Below are 13,720 nucleotides of genomic sequence, written 5' to 3'. Positions count from 1 at the left end.
GCATCCCCATGAACAGCTGCGAGATGGGGCTAGGTGACAGGGACATTGGGGTTTGTGAGAAGACCAGACAGGTGCAGGTTTCAGTAGAAAGAACTCTGTAGAGACCCTTCTGATGCTGCTCCCTTCTTTTAATACTTTAGTGGAAAATTTTCCACAATATACAACAATAGAGTGACTGATATTTAATGAACGTTCATGTGCCCATCCCCAACCCCAGCAGTTATCAATTGTGGCCAGCATTCTTTTACCTGTGGATTTTTGTTCCACGTTCGCTATTTTGAAGCAAACGCCAGACACTGTGTCCTGTTATCTGTAAATATTTCAGTCTGTATCTCTAGAGAAGAGGTCTGTTTTATTAAGATCATAATCCCATGATTACACTGAAAAAGTTAAGCCCAATTCTTTCGTATCATCAACTGTCCCTAACTGGTGACTCACCCTGTTGGTCTGAGCCTGTTTTGCCCGTTTCAGGTATTTCCACGTGTGAGATGCCTGCCTTTTTCCTCTCTGCCTTCCCAGTATGCCCTATTTCTCTCTGTGCGTGGTCTTTGCTTAGCTGTTCACATTCTGCCACAGGTACAAACCGTGCACTTTTATGCAAATCGACAGTGGATGGGTTGCAGGTGACACAGCTGAACGTGGACCACACCACAGAGAATGAGGATGAGCTCTTCCGCCTTTCGCAGCTGGGTGAGTGGGGAGAATACCTGGCCGAGGGGTGAGTGGGAGTGGAAGCTGATTCCCATGGGCTCCCCAGCCAGCCTGCCTGGGGTTCATTCCCAGGACTGCCGCTTACTGGTTGGTGATTGGAACTTAAACTAAAGTTTTCTGTGCCTCAGATTCCCCTGCTGTGTAATGAGGATAATAGTAACCTACGTCGGGATGCTAGGAGGATTCACTTAGTGCATGTGAAATGCTTCCTGGAGTGCCTGGCACACAGGAGGCACTTACTGTTATTGGTGGAGACTGAAAGAGACCAAAGAAGTCCAGGGAGCCCAGCTGCTGCCAAGCTGCTCCTTCCCTTCCCAGTGAGCTCCAGGCAGATGTGGGGCACATGGGATGGGCAGGGAGATGGCAGACAAGCTGCTCCGTGCCGGGTGGTGCCTGGAGGACAGGCTCTGAGTGAGGTGTGTTGTGATGGGCGTGGGGACTGAGGACACCAGGGACTTTGGGTCAGCTGCCCTCCCAGGCGCCCTGGTGTTGTCTTCTTTTCTTATTCATTGGGTCCTTATTGCCTTCTTCCCATGGCTGTGTCTCTGTCCCCTTCTTTTTGTTCCTCTTTGTGAACAAGGAGCAGGATTGTTGCACTGTTTACCTCCGTAGGCTTGGACGCCGGGAAGATCAAGCAGGTGGGGATCATCTGTGGGCAGGAGAGCACCCGGCGGATCGGGGATTACAAGGTCAAATATGGCTACACGGACATTGACCTTCTCAGGTAGGTGCCAGCCCAGCTGTCCCCTGTGCTTGAAAGAACAGAAGGTCCTAGGGAGGCCAAGATGGGAGGACTGATTGTGCCGGGAGGTCGAGGCTGCAGTGAGCCATGATCATGCCACTGCACTCCAGCCTGGGCGACAGAGCAAGACCCTGTCTCAAAAAAAAAGGGTCCAGAAGGCCTGGGGCAGACGCAGAATGTAGGCCTCAGTGACAGACGTGCAGTCAAAGTAGTTCAGAGCCCAGGCAAACTCTTTCTTCCTCCCAGAGAGGTTGGTTTGGGGCAGGTTAGGCGAAGCAGGCCAGGAGTTGGGTACTATAGAAACAAGGGGTGAAGTTGAGGAGCTGGGCCAAAGCTGAGGGCAGCAACTAGTGCCACAAGGGAGGCAGGTGAAGCCAGAGTTGGCATAGGATGGACAGACCAGGCCTGTTGGTCGGTGCTGCCCATGGCTGCAGCAGAGGTGTGAGATGAATTGTGTATTTCCCTCTGAGGACACCTCCTCTGGACGTCACCCCAGTGCTCATGGCAGCAGAATGAGCAGTCATCATCACGAGGCCGAGCCCGTGCAGAGCTCTGGATGTACCTTCTTTTGTGCATTCCCTACTCAGGCCCCCTGAGGCAGTTACTGCCATCACCCCAGAGGCATTTTCATAAGAGGAAACTGAGGCATGGAGACATCACGCAGCCCAACCTGGTCATGGGGCTTGAACTCAGGCAGCCTGAATTTGGAATATGTGTCCTTAACCGCCGGGTAACCTGTATGTGAAGTGTTGGTTGGGGAAATAGGCGCGTTCACTTGCCTGATGCCAATCACAGCATTTAATGTCATGGCCAAGGCTGTTCTCAAAGGCAGAGTTCCCATCAGCAGAGGCCTCATGGCCTAGAAAGTGCATGTTAGAACTCCTTGCCCACACGCGATCTAGGCAATTGAGTGTCGAATGTTTGTCCCTAATTTGTGGGGTCCTGTTTCCTTTATTGGAAAGGACATCCATAGTTTAAAACACTTCAGACAGTGCTGGGGTCTATACAGGGAAAGGAAGTCTTCCTACACCAAGCTCTAGGACTCGCTGCCTCCCCAGAGGCTGCTAGTTTCTTGTGTATCCTGCTCCAAAATCTGGCCACATGCACATATACACACACGGTGTCTGTGTGTGTGTGTCATGGGGGCCAAGGAGCCTGCATCCTTTTCAGAACACCCAGGTGCTGGTGTGTCCTACTCCTCCCTCTTTTCCTTTTTTTTTTAAACCCTAAGGTGTAATTGGCATATGCAAAGCTGTGCCTATTTCATGCATACAACTTGATGAGTTTGGAGATACATTTACACACCCCTCACTGCTATCATTAAAGGTGCCCATCTCTTCATTCTGCTCACCTGCAGTTAGGCTGGCGTCATTCTGTGTAATAACAGCTCCCAGGACCCAGCCCTGGCTGATGGACCCTCAGGAAGTTCTTAGACTCCGGATGGTGTTGCCAGCACCTCCTCATGTACTTACCTCCATGTGCACACACATGTGCTGGCATGTAATGACTCTGACCCCAGTCACTAAAGGATCCCTGTACACATGGAGAGTATCTGGGGTCTCAGCCATCTGTTTTGGAAAAGCCCAAATAATAGCAAGAGATGTGGGCTCCCAGGGACAACCCATCCCTCTTGCCGTCCCACGCCCTGCCCTGCCACCACCGGGCCCTGTGAACAGGATGTATGTAACAGGCCAGAATCGGGCATTCAACCTTTGCCATCCTGACCTCAGCTGCCTGCCAGTTTTTATGGCCCTCCAAGCTTTATTTTAGCAGCTGCTGTAAGAAGATTGGTCTGTTTTTCTGACCTTCTCTTTCTCTTTTTCTTTTCCTCTTGTCAGGTTGTGTGTTTTATTTTACATTCTGGGCATAGATTCCTCCCCTCAGCAGAATCAGCATCCACCTGGGGGCTGTTCCAAGCAAAGCTCTTCCTTTCACTCTCTCCCCATAGCGCTGCCAAGTCCAAACCAATCATCGCAGAGCCAGAAATCCATGGGGCACAGCCGCTGGATGGGGTGACAGGCTTCTTGGTGCTGATGTCGGAGGGGCTATACAAGGCCCTAGAGGCAGCCCATGGGCCTGGGCAGGCCAACCAGGTGAGTTGGGCCCAGCCACACCCATGGCTGGAGAGCGTGGCTGGCCTGCATGGCAGTGTGTGACCCTGCCTTCTAGCACTGTGATTCTCAGAGGCCGTCACCAGACATCCCTGGGTTCAAAGCTGGGGGAAGGAGAATCCCAGAGCTCTGAGAACACCCAGCCCACCCAAAAACTTGACTCATTTTAGGCTTGAAGCAGTGTCAGTCCTCAGGGCCTGAGCAAGGCCTGAAGAGAAGAGGGGGAGATAGATGTGAATTGCTATGGGCATGGCATTACTCTGGGACGGCCAGGAAGGGGGCAGGGCCAGGAGGAGAGCACAGAAAGAGATGTGGCCTGCTGCACAGAGCTGTGGCTGCAGTGTCCCTCCCACACCCATCACTTCCTGCCAAGGGCCTGATGGCTTTACTGCCTTCCCTGAGTGGCAGACAATTTATAGTTTGCTTCTCATTTCTTTTTTTTTTTTTTTTTTGAGACAGAGCCTTACGCTGTCACCCAGGCTAGAGTACAGTGGCACGATCTCGGCTCACTGCAGTCTCTGCCTTCTGGGTTCAAGCAGTTCTCTGCCTCAGCCTCCTAAGTAGCTGGGATTACGGGTGTCCGCCACCACGCCCAGCTAATTTTTGTATTTTTAGTAGAGACAGGGTTTCACCAGGCTGGTCTCGAACTCCTGACCTTGTGATCCACCCACCTCGGCCTCCCAAAGTGCTGGGATTACAGGCGTGAGCCACCGTGCCCGGCAGTTCACTTCTCGTTTCTACAGTGAGGATGGTAACATCTGCCTTTGTGAGATCGCAGTGAGGTTAGGCGTGGTAAACATAGGCCCTCAGCCAAGAGCTGCTTATTTTTCTCATACCTTGGAGTCACCAAAGTGTGACTTCAAGACAGTCACGTTAGGGATGGTCTCAAAGGAAAACTCTTTCTCTGACCTTGGATTGCTGACTGGCTAAGATAAGTTCAGTTTGTGTTCCTCCTCCTTTCTGTGATTCTTGTAGGAAGATAACCTTTTCTGCTTTGACATTTTTTTTGTTTTTTAAGACTCGCTGTGTCACCCAGACTGGAGTGCAGTGGTGTGATCATGGCTCACTGCACCCTCAACCTTCTCGATTAACCAATCCTCCAGCCTTAGCCTCCTGAGTAGCTGGAACTATAGGTGTGTGCCACCACACCTGGCTAATTTTGGTTGTTTTCTTTGTTTTGTTTTTTTGGTAGAGACAGGGTCTCACTGTATTGCCCAGGTTAATCTCAAACTCCTGGTCTCAAGTGATCCTCCTACCTTGGCCTCCCAAGATGCTGGGATTATAGGCATGAGCCACTGTGCCCAGCCTGCTTTGTCCTTTTTAATTAAAAGTCATGTATTGGCCGGGTGCAGTGGCTCATGCCTGTAATCCCAGGACTTTGGGAAGCCGAGGCAGGCGGATCACTTGAGGTCAGGAGTTCGAGACAAGCCTGGCCAACATGGTGAAACCCCATCTCTACTAAAAATACAAAAATTAGCCGGGCATGGTGGCAGGCGCCTGTAATCCCAGCTACTCGGGAGGCTGAGGCAGGAGAATCGCCTGAACCCGGGAGGCGGAGGTTGCAGTGAGCCAAGATTGCGCCACTGCACTCCAGCCTGAGCAACAGAGCAAGACTCTGTCTCAATCAATCAATATCATGAGGAAAAAGTCTTCTTCAAAATTTGAAAATTAATTTTTATTTCAGTAGCTTTTGAGGTACCAGTATTTTTTTGTTATAGGGATGAATTATATAGTGGTGAATTCTGAGATTTTAGTAAACCAGTTATTCAAGTAATGTAAATTGTAACTAATGTATAGTGTTTTATCCCTAGCACCCCTGCCACCCTCCCGCCTTGAGTCTCTAAAGTTCCATTATATCACTCTGTATGCCTGTGCATTCCCATCATTTAGCTCCCACTTACGAGTGAGAACATAGTTTGTGGTTTTCCACTCCTGTGTTACTTAGAATAATGGCCTTCATCTCCATCCAAGTTGCTGCAAAAGACGTTCTTTCTTTCCTTTTACTGGCTGAGTAGTATTCCATAGTTTATAGATACATTTTCTTTATCTGCTCATTAGTCAGTGGCCACTTAGGCTGGTTCCACATCTTTGCAATTGTGAATTGTGCTGCTATAAACATACGTGTGCAAGTATCTTTTTCATATAATGACTTATTTTCCTTTAGGTAGATGCCCAGATTGCTGGATTCAATGCAGATCTACTTCAAAAAAGTCTCAAGTGTCTAACTATCCCCCTGTTCCCTGTGTTCTGATTTCTTTTTTTTTTTTTTTTTTTTTTTTTTTTTGAGATGGAGTCTTGCTCTGTTGGCCAAGCTGGAGTGCAGTGGTGCAATCTCGGCTCACTGTAACCTCCGCCTCCCAGGTTCAAGTGATTCTTCTGCCTCAGCCTCCTGAGTAGCTGGGACTACAGGCATGCGCCACCACCACACCCGGCTAATTTTTGTATTTTTAGTAGAGACGGGGTTTTGCCATGTTGGCCAGGCTTATCTTGAACTCATAACCTCAGATGATCCACCTGCCTTGGCCTCCCAAAGTTCTGGGATTATAGACGTGAGCCACCATGCCCAGCCTGTGTTCTGATTTCTTTACCTGTTATATAAGCTTACCATTCCTTCCAGTAGCCTTATAACATAGAGGGACGGGGGCTTATTTCCATGTAGAGTAGGGAATTTGGGGTCCATGGAGTTCAGGGTCTTGCCGGAGGTGACATTGCTGCTTAGTGATGAAACTGAGCCCACCAGGACCAGGTGCAGATCATTTCCTATTACCTGTCCCTGCACTCCTGCCCCGCCCAAATGAAACTTTATGATGGTAAGAAAGTGATACATACTCAGTGGGAACTGTGCTCCGATACCCCTACAACCATTCTGTTTTTCACTGTCAATACAGTACTCAATAAATTACATGAGATTCGGCTGGGCTTGGTGGCTCATGCCTGTAATCCCAGCACTTTGGGACGCCGAGGCAGAAAGATCGCTTTAGGTCAGGAGTTTGAGACCAGCCTGGCCAACGTGGTGAAACCCCATCTCTACTAAAAATACAAAAAAAAAAAAAAATTATCTGGTGCATAGTGACGCACGCCTGTAACCCCAGCTACTCGGGAGGCTGAGGCGGGAGAATTCTTAAACCTGGGAGACGGAACTTGCGGTGAGCTGAGATCACACCACTGCACTCCAGCCTGGGCAACACAGTGAGACTCTGTCTCAAAAAAAAAAAAAAAATTACATGAGATTCAATATTTTCTTATAGAATAATGAAAACAGGCTTTGTGCTAGATGATTTTGCCCAGCCGTAGGCTAATAGAAGTGTTCTGAGCACATTTAAGGTAGGCTAGGCCAAGTGATGATGTTCTGTAAGTTAGGTGCATTTTTCTTTTCTTTTCTTTTCTGTTTTTTTTTTTTTTTTTTTTTTTTTTTGAGATGGAGTCTCGCTCTGTCACCCAGGCTGGAGTGCAGTGGCTCAATCTTGGCTCCCTGCAAGCTCTGCCTCCCGGGTTCACACCATTCTCCTGCCTCAGCCTCCTGAGTAGCTGGGACTACAGGTGCCCGCGACTACACCTGTCAAGCCAGTGACCTAGCTGGGTTTTGGGAGAGACTGATGTCTTTTTTTTTTTTTTTTTTTTTTGTTGAGACAGAGTCTCGCTTTGTTGCCCAGGCTCTGGAGTGCAGTGGTGCTATCTTGGCTCACTGCAAGCTCCGTCTCCCGGGTTCACGCTATTCTCCTGCCTCAGCCTCTCGAGTAGCTGGGACTACAGGCACCCGCCACCACGCCCAGCTAATTTTTTGTATTTTTAGTAGAGACGGGGTTTCACCGTGTTAGCCAGGATGGTCTCGATCTCCTGACCTCATGATCTGCCTGCCTCAGAATCCCAAAGTGCTGGGATTACAGGTGTGAGCCACCACGCCTGGCCAAATGCTTTTTCAACTTAACGATATTTTCTTTTTTCTTTTTTTCTTTTTTTTTTTTTGAGACAGAGTCTTGCTCTGTTGGCCAGGCTGGTCTCAGCTCCCTGCAACCTCCGTCTCCTGGGCTCAAGCAATTCTGCCTCAGCCTCTCAAGTTGCTGGGATTACAGGCGTGTGCCACCATGCCCAGCTAATTTTTGTATTTTTAGTAGCAACAGGGTTTCACCATGTTGCAGGCTGGTCTTGATCTCCTGACCTCTGGCAGTCCTCCCACCTCGGCCTCCCAAAGTGCTGGGATTACAGGCGCAAGCCACTGTGCCCAGTCAACTTATGATATTTTCAACTTACAGTGGGCTTGTCAGGACACAGCCCCATCCTAAATTGAGGAACATCTGTATACTAGACAGGGACTTCTCTGAGGTCAGGGACCCTGTTTTCATTCCGTATCCCCAGTTCCTGACAGAATCCTAGCATGTATAACATCGCCTACAACAAGTTTGTTCCAGGAAAGAGTGTTTCATAATAATGACACTTGCTGCTAGGCTTTTTGGTGGCTGGCAGAGTGCTCTCACACCATTGTTAGTTAATCCTCATATTCACCCAGTCAAATGGACGCTCTCTCCATCCTAGAGGTGTGCACCCAACAATCAGAGCAATCACAAGAGCACACACTTCCTAACGAGAAAGTTCCAGAAGGATTATCTTGAATACCTTGAAAGGCTCAGATTGCAAACTTGGCTGGCAGGCACTTCCTTCACCTGCTGGGCTGTTGACCACTAAATCTCCTGATTTTAGGCTCTGAGATTATGGCCCACACCCCGCAGGCTGCACCTCGTTCCTTACCAGGTTCTTCCTCCCGCCTCCCCCAGGAGATTGCTGCGATGATTGACACTGAGTTTGCCAAGCAGACCTCTCTGGACGCAGTGGCCCAGGCCGTCGTGGATCGGGTAAAGCGCATCCACAGCGACACCTTCGCCAGTGGTGGGGAGCGTGCCAGGTTCTGCCCCCGGCACGAGGACATGACCCTGCTGGTGAGGAACTTTGGCTACCCGCTGGGCGAAATGAGCCAGCCTACACCGAGCCCAGCCCCAGGTATGTGTGCTGTGCAGACAGGCAGGGCCTGGGGATGCCATCTGGGGGCGAGAGGTGGGTGCAGAGCCCCCAAGGCTGCTTGAAATGGAGATGGAGTCAGGAGGCCTGGCTCTGAGTGGCTCTAATTCAGGTTCTCCGATTTTTAGCCTCTCTGAGCTGCGTGTCGATTTTTGCTTTTTTGTCTGTAAAATGAGATTAATACCACCTGCCCTGGCAACCTCCCAGAACCTGAGTGCCCCAGCAAGCAATTCACAGAGCCCTGAAGCCATATAATAGAGATGATGGCCACCACTGATTGAGTGCCTCTCTTGTGCCAGGCCTTACTCCCTTCAGTCCTCATGGGCAACCCTAAAGACAGGTGGTACCCCTGTTTTCCAGAGGGGGAAACTGAGGCTGAAGAATGAAGGGACCTGGAAGAGATTAGGCATGTGGACAGATGGTCAGGCCCCAAGGCCTGTCTGTCCCTGGGCTGCACTGGAGCAGGGCAGGGAGAAGGACGTTTTGCTTTCTACTTAAGTCATTCTTCAACCCAGTTCTCGGGAAAAGAGGTGGCTGCTCTCTCCCGTGCTCCCCCCAGCACTGCTCAGCACTAAGACCTTCGGTTCCTGAGGGCTGCATTTCTTTTTCTTTGCTTTAAGCAAGCAAACCTTAGATAAAGCTCAGGCATCCACAGACAGATTTGTTCTCCCATGGACACCAGGGTTATTGGAGTTTCTCTGGCCTGTTGTTATTGCAACCATATTTTTATTGGGTCAGCCTCAACTGGGAGCAAACTTATCCTCTGGATTAAAGCATCCGTGGGAAGCCAGGCAGTAACCCTTTCCTTGAGGCAACTCGAGCACCAGCAGGATTTACTGCTACAAGGAGTTCTCAGCCCAGCCTGGAAGAGTCTCTGCCGAGGGACACTCCTGCTGTGCTGTCCCAAGGGGCAGGGGGCCGCACTGGGCTTGGGGAGCCAGGCATGGCCGCCACCCACACTCAGCCCTCAGGCACCACCCCATCAGGCCATGGAGCAGCTTTGCTCCTGCTACCCTGGGTTTCTCCTCAGCTGCTGCCTGAGGCCCCCACTCTCTTCCTCCCAAAGCTGCAGGAGGACGAGTGTACCCTGTGTCTGTGCCATACTCCAGCGCCCAGAGCACCAGCAAGACCAGCGTGACCCTCTCCCTTGTCATGCCCTCCCAGGGCCAGATGGTCAATGGGGCTCACAGCGCTTCCACCCTGGACGAAGCCACCCCCACCCTCACCAAGTAAGTCCCCGCACTGAGCCACCCCCAGCCCTGTCACCCCCGTGTGTGTCCTGTGGCACCAGAACAGAAATGGCCATGGGGCCAAGGCTTGTGGATGAGATGCCCTGGGGTCTGGAATTCCCCAGCTCCGTGCCTGGTGAGGGAGGTCTCCCTAGAAACTGAGGCAGGTGGGGTTTTTGGTCAGGTGGCTGATGGTCCCAGCCTACTTCTCGTATTTTCTTATGGGCCCATCTGCTGGTTTCATTAGTGCAAGGCTCTCTTTCATTCCCCACCTCGGTGTGATGTGGGGTGGCTTCATGTGGTGTCCTTGCTTGGGGACATTGTCTGGCCTGTACTGGCTTGTCAGAGCCCATGCTTTCTGGCTAATGTGCCTGATGTTAGCTTTGAAGTGAGTTCTCTGGTTTTGGGGCAGGGGGCGAAGTAGAGGCAGCAGCCTGAGGGGGATGCCGCCAGGCCCCCTCCAGCCGCAGACCTGCCTGACAGGTCTGGAGTACACCCCACCCCCTTCACTTCCGTAGAATGTGCACCCCCCACACCAGGGGACCCAGATCTGGTTTCCACATTCCAGCCCTGCATGGAATGATAGAGATGCCACACCCAGCCCACTCTGAGGATGGAGTGTGCAGGATGTGGCCAATTAGAAAGGCCCTGGACGGGGGTGGGCGGCCTGTTTGCCTCTGCCTCATCAGGGGGCCTTCCTTTCCCTCTGCCTCTGGGTCATGGATGCTGTGACTACTGCCACGGGGCTAGAAAGGCCTGCCAGGCCGAGCAAGCTCCATGGGCATCCTGAGTGCAGTAGGGGTGGCCTCTCCAGCACCCCTGCCGGGCTGCCTGGAGGAGTCCTCCAGCTGTGTCCACAAAGCAGAGTGTGACCGCTGTGGCCCTAGACAAGGCAGGACAACCCACTCTCCTCCTCTGCCTGTCTTCCTCACTGCTTTCAGCGTCTGAGCCATAGTTGGTCCCACCGTGGGCGGGCCCTGTGCTGGTGCTGGGCAGCGCTAACAGGCACTTCCAGCTGTGATAGAAGGTGGATGCCCGTCCCCACCCAGCTGATGAGAAGAGAGTGAAGGGGAGGGGGGCGAAGGAAGGTTTTCTAGAAGAAGACACCTTGTTCGCCCTGCTGAGTAGGGCCTGGGTTGGGACGGGTTTAGAGAGATGGTAATGGACAGTCAGTGGCTCAGCTTCACCTGAGGAACTTCCTGTGATGACGGGAGTGCTCGCATGGGTGCTGTCCTGTCACAGCATCTCCGGTCACTTGTGGCTATTAGATGCTTGAACCGAGTGTTCCATTTTCTTTTTTTTTTTTTGAGACGGAGTTTCACTCTTGTTGCCCAGGCTAAAGTGCAATGGCAAAATCTTGGCCCACTGCAACCTCTGCCTCCCAGGTTCAAGCAATTCTCCTGCCTCAACCTCCCGAGCAGCTGGGATTACAGGCGTACGCCACCATGCCTGGGTAAATTTTTTTTGTATTTTTAGTAGAGGTGGGGTTTCACCATGTTGGCCAGGCTGACCTCGAACTCCTGACCTCAGGTGATCCACCCGCCTTGGCCTCCCAAAGTGCTGGGATTACAGGCATGAGCCACCGTGCCCAGCCCCATTTTCTTTACCTTTAGTTCATTTAAGTAGCCACATGCATCTGGTGCTTTAAAATTTGACTTTTTATCTGTTCCTAAGAACATCTGGCTGGGCCAGCTCCTATGGTCGCCTCTGCCAGAGAGGCCTGTGGCCCAAGGGGCTGGTAGAGGCAGGGGCCATTCTATCCCCACTCTGCCCCAGCCCCCTTGACCTGGCTACTCCTGACTGACTCCCTCCCCTGTTGTCCTGCAGCCAAAGCCCGACCTTAACCCTGCAGTCCACCAACACGCACACGCAGAGCAGCAGCTCCAGCTCTGACGGAGGCCTCTTCCGCTCCCGGCCCGCCCACTCACTCCCGCCTGGCGAGGACGGTCGTGTTGAGCCCTACGTGGACTTTGCTGAGTTTTACCGCCTCTGGAGCGTGGACCATGGCGAGCAGAGCGTGGTGACGGCACCGTAGGGCAGCCGGAGAATGCAGCCCAAGCAGGGCCTAGCATGGGGCAGGACAGGGTCCAGCCTTTTCCTGACATCTGCCTGTGCCACAGTGGCCAGCAGGTGCCCCGTCCTCTGCCCACAGCAGACTCTGTCCCACGGCTCTCCGGGCAATAGAGGGTGTGAGTACAGACTGGACCTGTGGTTCACACCTTGTCACCACCCAGGAAGCTGAAGGCCACTTCCTCCCAGATGGCCTCAGCCAGGACCATCGCCCTTTCTCAGAGCAGAGGGCCAGGTATAGAAACCGCAGTGGGCCTGCAAGCCACCCAAGCCTCCCCAGCAGCCTCCTGCAGAGCAGGAAGAGGCGCCCTGTGAACCCTGACTGTCACAGGCCCAGCAGACCCGGCTGTCCCAAGCCCACCCCTCCTCCCACCATCACCTCCCTCACCTCGGGACAGTAGCCCTCCACTTCTCCAGCCTCTCAGCCCTGTCGTCCTGCATCCAGAGTGCAACCCAGGCTGGTGTCTGCATCTGTCCCTGGGCCCACTCCCTGTACCTGCCTTGGTTGTGTCATCTGTGGTTCAGGAGGACCAGGGCAGCATCTGGGGCCTGGGATGGCCACAGAGCGGGCAGGCCAGGTGGAAAGGAGCCAGGGGGAGGTGGTCTAAGAGACCTGGAACTGCCAGAGGATGGCAGCCTGGGCTTCCCCAGAGCCGGGCATGCGGGAGAGGTGAGGACTGGCCCCAGTGGGCTGAGGCAGGGGCCGCTCTCGTCAGGCCTGAGCCAGGGTGAGCCGGTGCCTGCCTTGCGTTTTCCTTCTGGTGCTGCGAAGACCATAGGCTGGCAGGCAGCTGAGATGAACTGTCTTTACCACTGATGAGGGGCCTCTACTGGCTGAGGGTAGCAAGCAAGGGTTGTGAGTCAGGCTGGGGGACTCGTTTGAAAGAAAGAAGAGTGGAAAATGGTTCCAGGAGGGAAGAGGTTCTTTGAGACACAGTACCCTGGGAGGCATAGGAGAAGGGTCGGGCCGGCCCGGTCCAGGGCCTGAGTTAGACTATTTCGCACATGTTCTCTGCCTTCAGTGGGGAGGGGGTGCCACCAGGGCTGTCGGCCAGGATTGCCACTCCTGTTTCAGAGGAGGAAGCAGGCCGAGAGACTTGCACCTTGGCCAAGCCACACAATCAGTGGGGCAGCCAGAGCTCAGACCTGAGCCATTTCATCAGTATCCAGGACCTCCTGGATTCTCCACGCCCTCCCCATCTCCCAGTCTCCCTGCCCCCCATGCCCCAGACCGGCCCACCAGGGACTGGCCGCTGTCCCACAGCCTCCAGGGTGCTTGGTCTCTGCAAAGTCAAAGGCCTGACAGCTCTGTGGCCTGGAAATCCATTTTCTTGCGGCAGAGCAGGGCCTGGTGTGGAACCAGGGAGCTGTGGGAAGCCACAGCAGAAATGGAAGAAAAACAGGTCTCAGCCCAGGGTCCTCGCTCACTCCCTCACCCCCCACTTTGAAGCCATCTCTGTTCTGCAGGTGAGAGGATTTAAAGTCAGTCACAAAGGCTTGGAAACAAAAGGAATTCTCTTCCAAGAATGCCTCTGTGGTGCTGTTTGGTCTCTAGAAACAGGGTCACTTTTTTAATGTAGTAAGTAATAAATGATGGCGTTACACATTGTGATATTAATAGTGCTGTTGCTCATGTTTCCTGTAACTCGCAGTGGCACTGGGAAGTGGACACCTCCCCTCTTCACTGCCCTGGAGGTTCAAGAACTCAGCTCACCAGGCTGCTAAGTGGCAGGGCTGGGATTTGAACCCAGGCCTTCTGGCTGCATTCCATGCTGCCGCCCCCACAGCCCCGGGGAAACATGGCTTGCCTGTTACCTCCCGGGCCCACTCTCAGACCCAGATGT

At 52.8% G+C, this 13,720-nt stretch overlaps 1 protein-coding gene across 1 annotated transcript in view; it reads left to right on the top strand.

Annotated features, from left to right (window-relative positions):
- Positions 1–13,494, top strand: part of TAB1 (TGF-beta activated kinase 1 (MAP3K7) binding protein 1) — a 31,012-nt gene extending 17,518 nt beyond the window's left edge. The window contains exons 6-11 of the mRNA XM_003264773.3: positions 577–690; positions 1,324–1,435; positions 3,402–3,546; positions 8,337–8,559; positions 9,644–9,806; positions 11,634–13,494. Of these exons, the coding sequence (XP_003264821.1) occupies positions 577–690; positions 1,324–1,435; positions 3,402–3,546; positions 8,337–8,559; positions 9,644–9,806; positions 11,634–11,841 (965 nt within the window). The 3' untranslated portion in view covers positions 11,842–13,494. The remainder of the gene's footprint in view (positions 1–576; positions 691–1,323; positions 1,436–3,401; positions 3,547–8,336; positions 8,560–9,643; positions 9,807–11,633) is intronic.
- The last annotated feature ends 226 nt before the right edge of the window (positions 13,495–13,720 follow it).

Source organism: Nomascus leucogenys, chromosome 7b (genome assembly GCF_006542625.1).
Source record: "Nomascus leucogenys isolate Asia chromosome 7b, Asia_NLE_v1, whole genome shotgun sequence".
NCBI classification, from domain to species: domain Eukaryota; kingdom Metazoa; phylum Chordata; class Mammalia; order Primates; family Hylobatidae; genus Nomascus; species Nomascus leucogenys.
This window is presented reverse-complemented; position numbering and strand designations above follow the sequence as displayed.